Source organism: Phyllostomus hastatus, unplaced genomic scaffold, assembly GCF_019186645.2.
Source record: "Phyllostomus hastatus isolate PE091 unplaced genomic scaffold, TTU_PhHast_1.1 phas_contig_80, whole genome shotgun sequence".
Taxonomy (NCBI): domain Eukaryota; kingdom Metazoa; phylum Chordata; class Mammalia; order Chiroptera; family Phyllostomidae; genus Phyllostomus; species Phyllostomus hastatus.
In genome coordinates this window covers 40,758,577-40,776,602 of record NW_025333960.1, presented here as the reverse complement: position 1 = coordinate 40,776,602, position 18,026 = coordinate 40,758,577, and the positions used below count along the sequence as shown (strand labels likewise).

At 43.1% G+C, this 18,026-nt stretch overlaps 1 protein-coding gene across 2 annotated transcripts; it reads right to left on the bottom strand.

Moving 5' to 3' along the window:
* Positions 1-1,860: 1,860 nt before the first annotated feature.
* SKA1 (spindle and kinetochore associated complex subunit 1) lies at positions 1,861-17,462 on the bottom strand. 2 transcript variants are annotated; one of them, XM_045850223.1, is made up of 7 exons: positions 17,433-17,462; positions 16,672-16,868; positions 13,309-13,433; positions 11,412-11,509; positions 7,495-7,653; positions 3,139-3,311; positions 1,861-2,129 (listed from the first exon to the last, which is right to left on the bottom strand). In XM_045850223.1, the coding sequence occupies exons 2-7, from the start codon at positions 16,757-16,759 to the stop codon at positions 1,981-1,983; spliced, it is 792 nt and encodes a 263-aa protein (XP_045706179.1). In that variant the 5' UTR covers positions 16,760-16,868; positions 17,433-17,462; the 3' UTR covers positions 1,861-1,980. The 2 variants fall into 2 exon arrangements, with proteins under 2 accessions (XP_045706179.1, XP_045706178.1); XM_045850222.1 differs by having other exon boundaries at positions 17,363-17,436.
* Between the last annotated feature and the right edge of the window lie 564 nt (positions 17,463-18,026).

The following is an 18,026-nucleotide window of genomic DNA, read 5'->3' as shown; positions in this document are numbered from 1 at the left end:
ACAACTGGGAATATCAGAATCATAGAATATTAAAACTAGAAGTTCTTAAGAAAAATTTCTGTTCAACTATCTCAATATACACAGAAGGAATCTGAGGCATGGAAAGGTGAAGCAGTCACCCAAGGACACAGTTTCAGTTAATGTGCATTTAATAAATATTTATTTACAGCGCCCCCTACTGAAAAGCCCTGTTAGATTGGCTGGGAACACAGCAGTGAATGAAAAGGGGAAAAAACTACTAACTTCCAGAGTTTATATACTAACGGGGGGAAAAAGGCAAATAAACAGATAAAGTATATAAACCACCAGAGAGACAGGTGGGCTATGAAGGAAAACGAAGCAGAAAGGGGCATGTGTTGCAGAAGGAAACTGCCGTTTTAAACATGAGGTCTGAGGACTTTATCAAATGACATTTGAGCAGCTACACCGGAGGTTAAGGTGAGGGGGGGTCACATGAGTCAAGGATGAGCTTCCTGGGCAGAGACAAGGGTCCACACAAAGGTCTGAGGGAGACTCCTTCTTGGCCTGTTCCAGAAACACCCTGAAGGCTGCAGTGGCTGGCCCAGAGCAGGGAAATGGAGTAGATGTTATCACCGAGTTGAAAATAGATGCATGAAGGGTCTCTCGGCCCTTTGTAAGGACTCAGCTTTTACTCTGTAACAAGTGGGGAGCTGAACAAACGGAGGAAGCTATGAATTAATCCAGGGAGAGATGATAGTTTGGGACCAGGGTGGTAGATACGTTGCTTGTGAGGAATTACATTTCTGAAGGAAGAACCAAGAGAGAGTAAATGGCAGAGCTAGGCCTAGGACCCAGGTTTTAGGTGCTTAAGTTTTCTTTTTCATACACTATGTTGCTGAATTACTTTTTAAAGTTTAAGAGCGCATTCCCAAGAAACAATTTGATTTCTGAGTTGCAGTTAGGGACTAGAGGTAGTTTTTAGTGCACAGTGGAGCACAGCTCACAAGGTCTGGTGACACACTGTCTCTGCTACAAGGATCAGCCTGCCCAGCAGAAGCACAGACACAGACTGTGACGGTTACCTTTGTGGCACCTCGATGGGCCTCGGGGTGCCCAGACTAAACGTTACTTCTGGCTGTGTCTGCGAGGGTGTTTCCAGATGAGACTGGTATTTGAATCGGCTGACTCAGTCAAGTGCTCTCCCCAGTTTGGAGGGCATCACCCAAACCACCTAGGGCCCGAACAGAACCAAAGGTGGAGGAAGGAGGAATTTGCCTTTTTTCCTGCCTGCCTATCTGAGCTGCAATGCCTCATCGCATCTTCTCTGGCCTGCCTGCCCCGGTCCTCAGTCCCTCAGACTCAGGTTGAATTGCACGCCCCCGTCCCCGGTTTTCCTGTCAGTTCTGTTTCTCTGGAGAACACTGCCTACAACATACACAAGACAGGCACCCAAGGGCAGAAGAAAAACAGCTAAATTTTACAACCCAACCACCCATTTTTCATGACCTGCTTACGGGTGTTATTTCATCATCTTTTTCATCTCAGTATACTTTTATTACAATTTCAAAACAACAGAAAGGAAGGCGAGACAATCGCATGGACCGGCTGCCTGCAGACCTGAAACTTGAGCCTGTAGACTGAAATGCCCTTGCAGGAATTTAGACCCTTAACGACCTTTAATGCCAGAGAAGCTGAGTGTCCTTGACCTTATCTCCTAGACCTTTCCCTTCCATTATCATGTCTGCACCCATCTTACTGGGGTCTGTGGCAGTGTCACTAAACAGAAAACAGACACATTTTTTTTTTTTTAGTTCTATTATATGCCTAGCACAGAGGCTCACAGGGTAGGTGGTTAAATATATGCTGCAAGGAGGTTTATTTTAGAATATACATGCTTTATTTTGAAAGAAGATTTATTTTTACAAGAGACAAGAAAAGATATATACAAATAATTACATAAGAACTATAGGAATTGCCTCTGTACTCCACCGCCAGCGGGTTCAGAAGCCCACACGGGCCTCAGGTGATGACGTACCGCGTGAGGCCGCCCCCGCGGACCTCTGACAGCCGCCGGCAGTGCCGCAGGATGTTCAGTATCACGTGGAACCGCTTGTCCACTTTCAAGGCTGTGAACTCCTTCACGTCGGCTTCCACTATAAAATAATGCCCTGCAAGTAAAGATATCAGCGCTCATTTTTTCGGGTGATTTCAATTTTTTTATTGATTTCCGATCTGATCTCGTTGCCTCATTGTTGCTTTCACCTCCTGTGGCTAGGGTCGCGGGCATACTAGGAACTGTAGAACTGCCCACCATGCCATTTTCTCGTTCTCTTGTGCTTTCTTTGTTAGCATTATTGTCAATAGTGCTAATTTCTATAAGGACAACTTTCGAGATGAGTCTTTAATGCATTACACAGTGACTATGAATGGCATTAATCATTTTTACTGTCATTATCCAGCCAAAGTAAGAAATTGTATTCTTACTAAAATATCAATAACTTTTCCTCCAGCTGAAGTTGCATAATGTTTACCGCAACATTTCAGTAATGTAGCCCTGCTTATATTATATCACTAGCTATCTGCTGGTATCTTTTGAATAATTCGCTTTTCAAGAGTTAATATGGGGTAGTGAACAACAGAATGAAACCCTCAGCATATTTACCGCTTCACTGGCTGACCCTGGACAAGTAATATAAGCTCTCTCTGCACAGTCTGCAAAATGGGGTTAGTGACAGGCTGTACCTCCCAAGGATGTTGGGAGGACTACAGCTCTTAGTACACCACCTGGCACACAGTCAGTGCTACATGAGAATGACCAACTGTTATCGTTACATTCTAATCCTGGAAACACTGGTTATAGTTCCATGATAACACCCAGCCTCGGCACCACAGACGTTGTGGGTTGGATCATTCTTTTCTGTGGGCGCTGTCTTGTGCGTCGTTGGGTACTTTAGCAGCATCCTTGGTCTCTAGGCACTGGATGCCAACCCAGCCCCAGCTGTAACAACTGAAAATGTCTCCAAAGATGGCCAAATGTTCCCTGGTGGGGAAATCATCCCGGGTCGAGAGCTGCTGCTCTAAATTTAGAACTTTCTAGAATTACTTTTGTTTCTTCTGATTTATTTACACTCCAAGCAGCTGACACACACACACACACACACACACGCTATTGTTTACCTTTGGTATCCTTTGTTTCTTCATCAAGGAATCTGTGGTAGAGATTTCTGGCCACAGAACTCATAGTGGACTTTTTTGGTTGATGTAGGATCTTATATTTACTAACTACTGCCTTGTTGATTTCTTTAATAACATCATTAATTTGACAATAGGTTAAGCGGGATTTCATGTACCTGTAAATAAGTATATGATTAATGTTTTTGAGAACTCATTATACAAAACATTTTCATTGAAAAGCATTTATGATGACTTCAAACAGTAACAAAGCTATTAGTACTCCTTATACAAAATGTTAAATCAACTTTCCAATAAACCAGACATGTTTCAACAGCTAAAACTTACATAGAGATCACAACATATTAGTGCTTATCTCCCCTAGTTATATCTGGATGCACCAATCTCTGTTCCCCACCTGCAGAATGAATGACCTGATTAAGCCAGATGTTTATTTGAACATTTTTATGTTTTGTCCCCTTGCAAGCAAGGGAACAAAAAATTGAAATGTTAGCAAATTATATAACTTATACCACTCTAGTTTTCTGCAAAAACTTGTGTGTCCAGAGAGAGCAAGGACAAAGGAGAAGAGGAAGGCAAGGGATAGCAGAAGGCCACGGCAAAGATGACGATGCCGGTGCAGACACAGACGGGCCGACAGTGCAGGGAGGGCTCTGCGGTGGAGCTGCCAGGGCAGAGCGCCAGCGCGGGCCCCGCTCTTTTCCGTCCCCTGGCTCAAGTTCCCTTCGAGTGCTGGCCCTTCACTCTACTCCACCCGCTCTCTTCAACCCGGATCCTCTCCCGGTCACCCCAGTGTACAAAAACAGGCCACTCTCTATTTTGAGTGGTTTGTACACGCCAAAAGCAAATCTTAATGATCCGCCTCTATTTTCCCCTTCAACAAACTCTAAATTCCGTATGTTAAACTCTGTCCTTCACCCCTATTCAAAGGGGAAGTTTTCTAAACAAAACTTCCTTAATGTAACATAATATAGAAATATGTTTAAAGACAAATGTTCACATTGCCCAAAAGCATTCATTTTGACTGTTCCCTTCTTTTCTAAGTTCATTTTTGCGGTTATTTTTTCTAACCACAATTTCCACAAAGTGTCGATACCACAGCTCTCCACAGCACAGTTCTGTTAAAGCTTCCTCACTGTAGCACCTTCACTTCCTCGACACCCTTTCCCTGCCTCTGCCAATACTGTCCACTGTATTTCCACCCTCAGCATTAACTTTTCTTTAATAAATAAAGAAAACACCCATGTTTGGAATACATTCTTCCTTATCCTAATCTTCAAATTTCCTTTATTTCCTAAATAATGACGTAGTTTAAAAACTCACACTCTAGCCCTGGCTAGGTGGCTCCGTTGGTTGGAGCATCATCCTCAGCACCAAAAGGCTGTGGTTCGATCCCCGGTCAGGTGCACGCAGGAGGCAACCGATCAATGTCTTTCTCTCTCAAATCAATGAGTATATCCTCCAGTGAGGATTAAAAAAAAATTAACACTCTACCATGACTATTTAACTTCCTTATTTTATCTCTTCATGACAGCATTTTCTAAATAAAAACCCTTCTGCCCCAGAGTTCCTCACTAGCATGTGCTCTTCCCCGTAGTTCGGCCAATGAACAATAACAATTTAAAAAACGGAATAGCATCAAACAGAATCTCCATGCAAATAAAGCTGTCAATAAAGGAAAAGACTGACTGACCCCCTAAGAACAGATTAAAGAGAAATGTCAGCCTCCCTACTAGTCCCAGAATTATCAAACAGCCAGGTGTTTTTTGAGTGGCTAATAAGCACGTGAAAAGATGTTCAACATCATTTGTCGTCATGAAACTGAAAATTACGCAATATCACTACGCACCTATTAGAAAAGAGAAAAAAATGACATAGCACCAGTGAGAATGGGAACAACGAGAACTCTCATTCATTGCTCGTGGGAATGCAAGATGGCACAGTAACTTCAGAAGACAGTTTGACAGCTTCTTACAAAGCCGAAGACACTCCTACCACAGGACCTAGCAACCTCACTCTTAAGTATTTGCCCAAATGAGTTGCCAATGTATGCCCACACAAAAACCTGCATGTGGATGTTCATAGAAGCTTTGTTCATAATTGCTCCAAACTGGAAGTAACCAAGGTGTCCTTCAGTAGGTGAATGGATGAACAAACTGTGGTACATCCAGACAATGGATATTAGTGATAAAAAGAAATGAACAACCAACCCATACAAAGACACAGGGGTCAAACACATGGTGGCAGAAGACTTGACTCTGGGTAGCAAGCACACAATGCAGTGCACAGATGATGTATCATAGCACTGTACACTTGAAACCCATATAATCTTATTAACCGATGTCACCCCAATAAATTTAATTTTTAAAATTTCTTAAGGTTGGGGAGGAGGTTTTCAGCATAGTAAAATGATTTTATATCCTTAAGTAAAATGTGCTCTCAAATTGTGTTTGTACCTATGGAAATCGAAAAATTAGACCATTTATTTTTTTCTTAGTTGTAATGGCCACAGGGAGATTCAACTAAAAGTTAAAACAAAAAAGACATGGGGGGAGTCTTAGATTCATATTACCAAGTAAAAGAAAAAGAAGCTGCCCTGGCTGGCATGGCTCAGTGGATTGAGCGCGGGCTTCAAACCAAAGCATCGCAGGTTCGATTCCCAGTCAGGGCACATGCCTGGGTTGCAGGCCACATCCCCAGTGGGGGCCACGTGAGAGGCAGCATTGATGCCTCTGATGTTTCTCTCTCTCTCTCTTAAAAAAAAAAAAAACAAAACAAAAAAAAACACATTGATGTTTCTCTCTCTCTTAAAAAAAAAAAGAAAAAAAAAGGAAAAAGAAGCCAATCGGAAAGGCTACACAGTGCGTGATTCCACCCATAGGACACCTGGAAGCCGCAGAGCCGTGGAGACAGAGAACAGGCTAGCGGCTGGTTGCCTGGACCTCCAGCAGAGAGATGCTCGGGTGAAGCACAGGGCACTTCGGGCCAGGGGAACTACTCTGTGTGACACTGGGATGGTGGACGCATGTCACTATGCATTTGTCAAAACCCACAGAAGGTACGACAGCAAGGGCGAATTCTACTGAGAACTGTGTGCTTTAGTTAGCGATGTGCCCGTATGGTTTATCGATTCTAGCAGATGTACCAGTGACGCCAGATGTCAGTAACAGGGGAAACTGTCTTCGGGTCTGAGAACACTCTGTGCTATCTGCTGAATTTTTGTGTAAACCTAAGACTGTTCTAACAAAGTTCATTAATTAAAAAACACCAACAAAAACTGGTATAGACAACTTCCAGGAAAGGAACATCATCACGCCCCTTGTCCCAGGGATTTTCCTCCCAGAACTCTCTATCTCAAGAAATGAAGAATTACAAAACAGACTTGCCTCAAAGAAATTTCACCGTACCATTATTTCTAAGAATGAAATCAACCCAAATATTTAATAAGGGAATGCTTAAATAACATACAGGGTAGCCACATGAGAAAATATTACACAACTATTAAAATCCAAGTTTACAGTAATAGTTGATGATAGGAAAATGCTCAAAAAGTAAGAATATTGTATTTACAGTATAATTACACTGTCGTAATAACCAGCAACAACCAATTATGTATATGAAATTAAATAAAATCTAGAAGGAAATATTCCACCTTACCTGAGAGGCAGAATTACAGATGCAGTATTTTCTGACAACAAGCATTTTCTAACACGTATTATAAAGAAGTAATAAACAACCATAACATAAAGCCGAGAGGTGACGCAAAGCCCTGGCATTAGAGAGTTTACAGACACGGATTTCCACCCTCGGTTCCCTACTGCTGCCATCCGTGAAGAGCAAAAGAGACCCACCTCCAGGGGGCGAGTTTTCTGTCATCTAACCCCTGCGTTCTCCTCAGGGACCCGGGCCCAGGGTAGAGCACAGACTCCAACCAGTGTGTGGTAGAAGCTAAGGGACAGATGTGTTAACACACACTCCCACAGCACCCTCCATTCTAATCTCACATCCACACAACACACTTTCTTTGCAATCACAGCAAAACTGAGGCTACTCAAGTGTAACGGGAGAAATCTAGCACAAGATGGTCCTGGACAGGACAAAGCAATAAACCGGTCCAGCTCTGTATCCATCTCTCCATGAAAAGAGGCCTCACTACTCAATAAAACACACGACTTGAAGCACCTTCAACAGAAGATTTCCTGCGTTTTCACAGCACAGTGGAAAACTATTGTAGAAAAGACTGACAATTGAACATTAGCATATTCTGAATATAATCAAGCTCTGTGATTTAAACAATCATGTATGTCACTTATTAACGAGCTGAATGTTAAAAGTACTTACGCAGGAATGCCATTAAACTCCTCAGAAGTTATAAAGGGCATTTCTTTAATGTTTCTTTGCTCTTTAGGGGGCTTCTTCTTTGTGGCCCCAGGCTCCTCACCTTTGACAGGTTCCTCACCTTTGACAGGCTCTTCAGGGTCGAGATCTGACACAGCGGCACTACAGAACAGAGCCGCACAGATGTACAGGTAATCGTCAGAACTGTGCAGCACGCCAGAAAGTTTTTTCAGTGGAAAATCATCAATATCAAACACATGATTTGTCTCATTATAATAATTTCATAGCCAACATTTTTCTTTTTTTTAATTATTTTTTTAATCATTGTTCAAATAGTTTTCTCCTTTTTACTCCCAATCCAGTCCCCCCTCCCACCCTCCCCACTTCCCTCCCATTCCCACCCTCCCCTTAGACTATGACCATGTGTCCTTTAAGTTTGTTCCTGTGAACCCTTCCCACTGTCCCCTTAAATTCCCTCTTCTCTCCCCTCCGGTCACCATCAGCCTGTCCTCTATTTCAGTGTCTTTGGTTATATTTTGCTTGTTTCTTTGTTTTGTTATTTAGGTTCCTGTTAAAGGTGAGATCATATGATATTTGTCTTTCACTGCCTGGCTTGTTTCACTTAGCATAATGTTTTCCAGCTCCATCCACGCTGTCACAAAGGGTAGGAGCTCCTTCTTTCTTTCTGCTGCATAGAATTCCATTGTGTAAATGTACCATAGTTTTTTGATCCACTCATTTACTGATGGGCATCTTGGTTGCTTCCAGCATCTAGCTATTAGCCAACATTTTTCTATCGCTACCCCTATTGTTCATGAAGATCTGAATAGTGAGAACACTGAAAAACTAGGTCCCCAAAACTTCAGTAATGTAATTGTATTTGCATACCCCAAAATGGAACCCATGGCACATATGCTAAACGTCTTCACCTGTTACCCCACTGGCCCCTCAAAGTCACTATGGGTGAAGTCTTATACTTCCTTTTTCTCATGTATCCCATTGGTTGCTGGCCTCAGTCTTTCTCTGCTGCGGAGTCATTTGCGTTGCCAGCAAGGAGCACGGGTCACCCTTCATTCAGTCCTGCCCAATGTTTGGAGTCAATGAGAAAGCTAATTCAGCTCCTACCCCACTAGCAAAGAAGTCTAGGAACAGACTAGCTTCCGGGTTAACTTCCTGGGGAGGAAAGGACCCCTGTTGCCAGTAGCAAATCAAGCCATACCAGCTCTACTGTTCCACGAAAGAAATGGGATGCGGGAAGGGCAGATCCAACCCAGGAGCCAGTGAGCTGCAAGGAAGACGGGGAGGCAAGATCGCGAGAGGACAGCTGAGCGCCAGGCACCGAGGGCAGGCGGGCCTGACCGAGGAGGTGGCCATGCTGGGGGCTGTCAGGATGAGGATGCCTAGTGCTATGGTACCATCGCCCTTGCATGAACCCTGACGTGAGACTCCACTGTGAGCCTGACTGGTACTTGCTGGTCTTGCCCGTGTGCTAAGGACACTCCTGATTCTCCTTCATGCCCTGCTGTGTGTATCAGCTGAAAAAATCACTTCAACCTACAATTAAGGCTCTGCTTTGACCCAACCCTGAAAACCAGAACCAAGCTATAGTGACGTTAGAAGAAAATTCCTCTACCCCAGGCCATATTCCTGCCACATGTCCACTGTCCAGCCCACACTATCTATCACCTTGGCAGATACCGTGTAATGACCTCGGTTTCTAGCATTCATTCATGATCTTGCCCACTAGTTTTCTCTTCTTGCAGGGAAACCCCAAGGTACCCAGGGACTCTGTCGAGCTGACTTCTGGAGGCCTTCAACTATCAGCAGTGATCTGGCTCTCTTCCTGCACAGCAGGGTTCGTGCCTTCCTCTCAGTTTTAAAAATTTAAGCAGTATTTTACTTATGGAAATGCATGCAAAAGTGTGATTACCATAAATGCCAGATAATTACTTCTGACAGAAGGAAGGTCTGCAACAGAAGTATTTCAAGTACTGGTAGTGTCTTATTTCTTAATCTGACTGGTAGATACACTGATGTTTATTATTATTTGATTTGCACAAATAATACTTTAATCCCTTTCTATATATATGATATACAGGGTCTGGCAGAAGTAATGCCTGCTTGAGTATGGTTGGTAGAGTAATAATGTGTGTGTAGTAATTTATAGTTTTATTTTGAACATTTTACCTAAAATGTCATACGGTGTGTTTGAGTATGATATTGTTATGTTTCAGAATTGCATGCTTATGATTTTGTAATAAAAAAGGGGCATTGTGCTGGACCCTGTATTTTAAAAATTAAAAAAGTTTAGGTTAGTCATGGAATGTTTTTACATATTTGAAGCCCCCTTTTAGAAATATAATTTTGGGGTCAAAGCACTGAGAGATGAGAGTAGAGAAATACTAGAAAGACAAATCACAGGAACTCCCAAATCACGAAGACCAAAGATGACAGAAGCGCTCATTCGGAGCCAGGGGGTGAGACCAGAAGGGAGGGAAGGGACAGACAAAACCCCGAGGAGGCAGACCCGACAGCTGATGGTCATAGTGATTCGGGCTGAAGATGCCACCCTCCTGTCTGCGTGACGGGAGGGTCACAGCAACAGGCACAGATGTAACAGGGTAACAGGGAACCAGCAAGTTCAGTCTCAGACACGCAAAGTTGGAGAGAGCAGCACATTCATCGGACCGCCAGCGAAACAGCAGAACTAGATGTCAAGTCAAGGCTAAAGCTGGACATTTGCGAGCATCAACAGTGGCAATGGGTAAGAGTGAGTAAAACAGCTTTAGGAGATACTTGTCACTTAAAGGAGGTGTGAGGCAAAGGAGGCAGCCAAGTCAGAGATGTGAGGTGTCAACTAAGAAACCACAGCAGTGGTACAGGCAACAGAATTTCAAAAACCAAGAAGGTGGACAACAAAATGCAACCTGAAAAGAAGAATCAGGGCCGAAGAGCGATTCCTGACGTCTTTATAACCTGCGACAATCAGTTTCCTGAGTGTGGGGGGTAATGACAGCCCCAGGCCGGGTTTCAGCTGCTCTGGGGAAGGTACAGACATGTGCCGGCTGACCAGACAGAGGCAGGGCAGGCATCTGAGGCAGAAGCAGAGCTGAGGTTTTTTGTTGTTGTTCCTTTGGCTGTTTTTATTTGTCTTTTTTAAAGGATACTTTTTTTAAAAAGATTTTATTTTCAGAGAAAGGGGGAGGGTGGGAGAAAGAGAGGGAGAGAACGTCGATCGGTTGCCTCTCTCATGCCCCGCACTGGGGACCTGGCCCACAACCCTGGCATGTGCCCTGGCCAGGAATCAAACCAGTGACCTTTCGGTTTGCAAATCGGTGACCTTTCAGTTTGCAGGCCAGCACTCAATGAATGCACTGAGCCACACCAGCCAGGGCGCTTCAGCTGTTTTTAAAATGGAAGCTCATTAAGGTTATTTTTACCCTAAGGCCGTGGTTCTCGAGGTCAGGGGAGCTTTGTTCCCCCAGCGGATATGGCCATGTTTGCAGACATTTTCACTGGGTGGAGGTGGGGGTGCAGGGGATCCAGGGTGCTACTGATATCTAGTTGGCAGAGAGATGTAACTAAACACCCTATTATCACAACAAAGAATTATCTGGCCCAAAATGACAAACTCTGCTCTAAGGGAAGGAAATTTGGGAAAAGCAGAGAAAGAGGCCCTAGAGGAGACTCACCCTTGGGAAAGAGGGGCATCACTTTTCTCAGAGAGAGCAGGATAAGAAAACTGGCAAAGGCAAGGGAAATATTATTTCTGGTGTAAGTAACAAAACAAACGAACAAACAAAAAGCCCAGACAATCACAAACAAAATTGCAGATACGGGGAAAAAGCAAAAAGATCTGAGGTGTTTGTTTTAATAGTTTTATAAACCCAGATGGCAAGAATAACTATAAATACACTTACGAGTTCTGAGTTACTGTTACTTGAGGCAAATGGGGAGGAATGTTCTCTTTGAGATGTTCCACATCTTTATAATCTTCTTCGAGAGAGGCACAGAGTTCCTAAAATTGAAGAAATGCTCACAAATAAGCATCCGTCCTGCCAGGGTGCGCACTAAGATGTCACAAACAGTGTGAAAGGTCCAGACACACAATCACAGTAATCCCAAGTGTTCAGGACTCGGAAGGGGTGAAAAAACACTGAATGCAGCAAATTTTAAAGAGCCCCTTGGATCCTAGAGCTGTTTTTGGATGGCGATATAATATTTTTCTCTACAGATTTTTAAAAAGACTTTATTTATTTATCCTGAGAGAGAGGAACAGAGAGAGAAAGAGAAACACTAACATGAGAAACATCGATCAGTTGTCTCTTGAATGCACCCCAACCGGGACCGAACCCGCAACCCAGGCATGTGCCCTAACTGGGAATCAAATCAGTGACCTTTTGAGGACACGTGCCAGGTCAGGACTCTATAAATTTTTTTTAAAGAACAACTGTTATAATCACATTACAAGAGGCAGGTTGGTGTTTCTAAACTACTCTAACCTTGAGAAGCAACTAGAAAAGCATGAAGGATGTATGCTTGCCATTCTGGTCAATCGCCTTTGTCGACTTAGTAAAGGTTCCCAGAGTTATTTATCTGGGCGACAGCTCCAGGGTAATCATGCGCCCCTGGAACTCGAGGACAAGAGGCCACTTGGAACGGCTTCCATTGCTGACATGCTCATACTCCAGCTTGACGAAAACTTCTGTGATTATAACAGCTTGTTCTGGTTTTCAGTTGTTTTTGTGTAACTGTCACCAGAGCCTGAGGCAATAAACTCATGCAAATTTAACAGGAAAAATATTCTGCGACTTTGGGTTCCTGCCTTCTGATATTCAATCACATTGTTAGCAAAATTTCCAGGCAGCTCTCAGTTCTGAGTTGAACATTCTCTGGGCCCACACCTAACCCTGAGCATTTTGGGGCAGGTTAGCACTGAAAGCAACACGGGTTTCTGTTTTAAATTTATAGGACATCTTTGTTTTAAAGATCTCAATGATGTCATAGATACTAATTTTATCTCAACTAGTAGTAAGATGGGCATAATCATGTCCACTCCTACAGCTGAAAAATCTTTACAGACCTTGAGGATCACAAGGTAGAAACGGACTGCAGAGGCGCTTTGTCCAATCCCATTGAACATGGCCATGGCTCTAAGAGGACAAGGTCGTTATGGTCCAGAATGAGTCTTTTACCATCAGGAAGTACACAAGCACCTTATTAGCTGAAGTCACTTAGGCTCATTGAGGACAAAATGTGCGTGTGAATATGGCTCAAGGTTCTCTTTATTTGAGAACCCTCACATGACATGTTACAGGGATTTGGAGATGCACAGCAGAAGGGTCTTAAGAAATAGTTCTTAACTATTTTCCATACAGTTAAATATGGAAAATGACCCATTATTTTCCAAAGGAGGACCCAGAGACCCCCAGAGGTAAAACGGCTTTCTCGGGGTGACAGAGGGGGCTCCGGGCAGCCAGGGTGAGCACCCACATCTCATCCCGGGGCAGATACTCCTTCCACACCAGCCTCCTGGGACATCATGGGTTTAAATCAAACCTATCAAGAATTATCTAGGAAATCTTCCTTTTTAGTCAAGTTCAATTCCATTGGCTACTAGCATGTAAAAAGGAATACAAGTGGAGTTCTGGAGTCCTTTATACTGGGAAAATAAAATGCAAATACACGCTCTACAATTAATAATAATTTACAAAGCTAAGAACATTATAAACTTACAGAACCCTTAAGAATTCCTGGTGATTAGAAAATTTGTATGTATTACCTTTTTATTTTGTTGCTTCACTCAGAAAACATTACCTTAAGTGTATTAGTAGTTTGTTCTTGATACTGAATTTCCAATTCCAATTTATTTAGAAGTTCATTTACTACCACGATCTCATCTCCGATTTTATTTAAGATAGTGTTCAAGGTGGGTTCTTGACCTTTTAAATAAAGATAAAAAGGAAAATAAAGTGTATACAACACCAGTAACGTATATATACCCAACAAAACTTTTGGAACAGAGCTTTACCTTAGAGAGACATTTGGAAGCAGAGAAAGAGCTACTGTTTCAGGCCCCAGGACCTGTCTGCATGGGTAAGCTTAGGACCTCATTTCTCAGTATCAGTATGGAAGAGAAGGGAGAGGCAAGTACAAATGTCTCCCAAGTCTTTTGTTTCTGGCAAACACCTCCACTATTAAAAAGAAACCCCTATAAATGCAAGATAAAATAAACACCCTCTACATACACAACCAAGCTTTCGTGAGAATAAGGTGAATGCCCAAGGGCTGCAACCGGAAGGGAGAACCACAACCCAGGCAGTGCATGAGATGATATGGCAGCAGCCCTAACCTGGGGGGAGAAGAGTAAAGCCAGAGAGCTTGACAGTCTCAGCTAATGTATTTGGGGTTTTTTTAAAAGACATTATTTATTTATTTTAGAGAAGGGAAGGGATGGAGAAAGAGAGGGAGGGAAACATCAATTGGCTGCCTCTTGCAAACCCCCAACGGGGGATCTGTCCTGCAACCCAGGCATGTGCCCTGACGGGGAACTGAACCAGAAACCTTTCGGTTTGCAGGATGAAACCCAACCCACTGAGCTACACCAGTCACAGCAAATAATATATTTGGTTTCAATGGGGACCAAGCCCACGTTTTGGAACTTCAAAGCACAGGGTGCTGGAAGTGAGAATCCCAGATGAAGCTAGGACCCCTCTGCATGGGGTATATCTGCAGTGAAAGCATAAAGCTAAAAAATTCTGATCACTGGCTAGGGAGATAGAAGCTTATGTTCTAGCCTGGCCCTTAGGTGTCTGTGGAAGGTTAGGGAGAGTACCACTTCAGAATTTGTAGGTGAGGTCTGGGATTCACATTTACGCTGTCCACATGATTAATGATCCCTAAGTGAAGAAAATAACAGAAAAAGTCACACGCCATTGGTAGCCCTAGAGTGCCAGACAGGAACAAACACTTTATAAAGTAGCATGCTCACTTACTCCCAACCCCAACTCCCTAGCTTCATAGATTTGAGGATGGGAAAACTGAAGTTTCCTCCTCTCTAGAAATAAAAAAAAGTAACAAAAAAAATTTTTTTAAGGGCAGATCTGAAGCACAAAAGAAAAACTGGCCTCATAATCAAATCTTTCCATCTTTACTTCTAGCAACCAAACAAATATGCATGAAGTAGCCCTGGCTGATGTGAGTCAGTGGATTGGGCGCCGCCGGTCTGTGAACCAGAAGGGTGCTGGTTCGATTCCCGGTCAGGACACAAGCCTGGGTTGTGGGCCAGGTGATGTTTCTCTCCCTCTCTTTCACCCTTCCTTCCCCTTTCTAAAAAAAAATAAATAAATTTTTAAAATCTTAAAAAAAAGTAAACCATGAACCATCAATTTGTGAAATATAAAAAAAATGCATAAGAGCACAGTTTTTATATCTATAAATTATGGAGATGGAATGAAATGGCTAGAAGCTCCAGGCCTAAATTCAGAAACATTAGTACCTACTTCGAGATTCCTGCAAAGGTAAGTGAGAAAGTACCTATAACACCGGCTTAGCATTGTGTCTGGAACCTGGTGAAACACTCAGTAAAAGCTAACTACTATTCCTCACCATCGTGAGAAGCAATATATTATTCTACCTAATGGAGCAGTGCTAATTGCATTTGACACTAAGTTCATAACAACAAAATCAAATTACGAAGTAAATGAGAGTATTGATGTCTTTACTGAGATTAATTTCAGGGGGTTAAATAACTAGTTGGATACATTCGTATTTTAAATAACTTTTAGTCACTTAAATTTTAGGGCCTTGTTTACTGATCTGTAGTAATGTTAAGAGCTGAGCAAATTCACGACTTTGGATAGTAGTGATCTAACAAATCACAGCAGCCAAAGTGGCAAACAAATCACTGGGTTTTATTATATGGGCTTTAGAAGCAAGCAAATTATTCTCCCCACACACAAAAGACGGTTACCCAGTGTGTTTGTGGAATCTACTAGGTTAGACTGCTTTGGCCACTCCCCATGCTTCGGTGGGGTCAGCTGAATGTAAGGTCTGATAGTTTTATAGGTCTCCAAATTATATCTTTTTACCCAATAGTAATCATGCCCTCTGAAAGAGAACGTTGTTTAGAATTAGTCTAAACAAGACTACTAAACATCTAAATATCCTTTTAAGATTTCTCCATAAAAGTGGCACAGAAGTAGAAAGAGAGCTAGACTGGGAATCAGGACACAGAAACTATAGTCCCAAATGATTATTCATGAGCTGGAGGACCTGGCAAGTCACCTGACCTCTGCGTCTCCATTGCCTCTGTGAAATGGGAGGGCTGGAGATGAACCCACAGCACTTTCAGCTTTAACTTTCTACAGCGGATGTTAACCACAAACCAGAAAATAGATGAGGCTCCTTGATTAGAGGTTCTCAACAAGAGATGGAAAATACCAAAGTGCCTAGGACATGTATAATTTGAAAGGGCATTCCAACATTATAATTTCATATTTTAATTTTTGAAAAATTATCAATTCATACCACAAGCTACAGGCAAGGTCAACACAATCTTCTCGGCAGATAGAATCCTGGCTATTGATAAATCTTCAGCTCTCCTAGGTAGGCTTGGGAGCACATCATTTTTGTAAACACCATTCTCCCAGGCTTGACAAGGGTCACTTATTTCTTTGCACCTAGGGTGCATCATCCCCTTTCAGCCCATCAAAATATTTTAGGAGATGGTTGCAACCTACAAGTTTCTGGCTATTTTAAAAAATGGATTTCATTTTCAATTAGTTGTTTCCTGGTGATATATAGTGATAAGCATCCTCTAAAGCAGGCTATCAGATGGGTTATGGGCTATTTGCTTCTTCTGCCCTAAGTCTTTCCCACTTCTATTTTTATTCCTTACCTTTAAGTATTTCCATTTAGCTCTAGAACCACAAATGCCAAATGACCTTCGAACCTTACTATTGTGCCTTGTATATCTCAGAAAAACATAATAAATCTAATTACCACCCAGTATCCTCTGCAATATTCAAAATATGGATGCCACAGTGCTTTTAAGTCACCATCTGAAACCTAAAATTACCTTTGCAAGATACATTCACTTAGCCAGGCATAAGATATCAAAGTGGAACAATAATCAAAATGCATTTTGTTTGTACAGTCAGTGGAATTTATTCTACTTACCACAGTTCCTTAGTGACAGACATGTTTTAATATTGCTAATCTTTTCATTAATATAAGAGCATATTTGTTCCAGCTCTGAAGAGGCCATCCTTTAAGCCTCTGAAAAAATATATATATAAACACAATTTCCAAAAACAAAAACCAAATTTCTGTTCACTTTCAAAATCCAAGAATGGTTAATATCCAGATCACATACCCTTGAAAAGAAAGTACAAAAAGTCAAGAACAATTTCTTTCAAATCTACAAAACTCGGTTTCTAACCAAAACCCAATATTGACATGGCTATTAGAGCCTTTTGTAGTCAATGCATCCCAAACCATGACACAGGGAATAAGCCTGCATCATCTCTTTAAGAACTTGGGGGGAGGGCAAATACACTATGAATAAAAACAACTTTGGCATTTTCCTTAAACACGCAAAATACATCTGAATTTTAAGGGGGGAAAAAAACAGCAAGCGGAAAGAAACGAGTGCAGGCAAGCGTTTCTCCACGCCGTGGGGGAGTGTTTGGGGGCGGTGAAGAGGCGGAGGAAAGCAATCAGTTACTGTGCACTCCGAAGGTAGCTGAGAATGTCTCCAGCGCCCACTCTAATCTAGGGAGCGGAGGACGGAGGAGCCCTGCTCCCTTGCCTGGCGCGATCCCGCATCCCACACCCCGCTCAAGCAATGCCTTTTGCCTGCTTCCTATACCAGGATCCCAAACTTCGCGCGGGTCTGGAGTCAAGGATCCATTCCGGACCGAGGGGCCCCAGCCACTCACTCTCGGGCTCAGCCGGAAGCCAGGGATCGCGCGAGAAATTCAAATTGCCCGCCGGAACCTGGCGCCGCGCAGGCGCGTTTCGGCGCTCGTAGTGCCGGCTCAGCGCCGCCAAAGGTTTCAGCCGGCCACTGCTGGGCTTTGGGCCCCAGCAAGGTTGAGGCGGCGGGAAAGGCGGAACTTGGTAAGGCGGGAGCCTTAGCATTTTTGAAAACACCCCAGATGGTTCCAAAAAGCAGCCACGTCTGTGAGCTGAAAGACCTATCTTGATGGAGTTTACAGCCTCTGTAATGGCAAATGCAGATTTACATTAAGAAAAAGTTTAGCTCTGGCCAGTGTGGCACAGTTGGTTGGGCGCAGTCCCGACCGAAAGGTCGCCGGTGCATTCCTGTGTGTTGGTTCCATTCTCGGGCGCTCACTTCCCCATGGCAACCTCCGGTACCTCCAGACTTAGACTCTCACAGGTTAGCAGTTCTTTCCGGGGGGATATAGCAAAAACCCCAGGGTTGCATCTCATTGGCCCAAGTTGGGCCACGCCCAAGTCAGTCAGTTTAGAGGGGTGGAATGGTCTTGGAGCTGGTGGCCAGGTCAGCTCTA

Bases quoted from the DNA above. Each gene is read 5' to 3' on its own strand.
- SKA1 (XM_045850223.1), bottom strand. From the start codon at position 16,759: ATGGCCTCTTCAGAGCTGGAACAAATATGCTCTTATATTAATGAAAAG. The intron at 11,510-13,308 runs GTAATGTTTTCT...CTTCAATTTTAG, and splicing joins AAACTACTAATACACTTAAG to GAACTCTGTGCCTCTCTCGA. The intron at 3,312-7,494 runs GTAAGTACTTTT...ACTTATTTACAG, and splicing joins GAGTTTAATGGCATTCCTGC to GTACATGAAATCCCGCTTAA.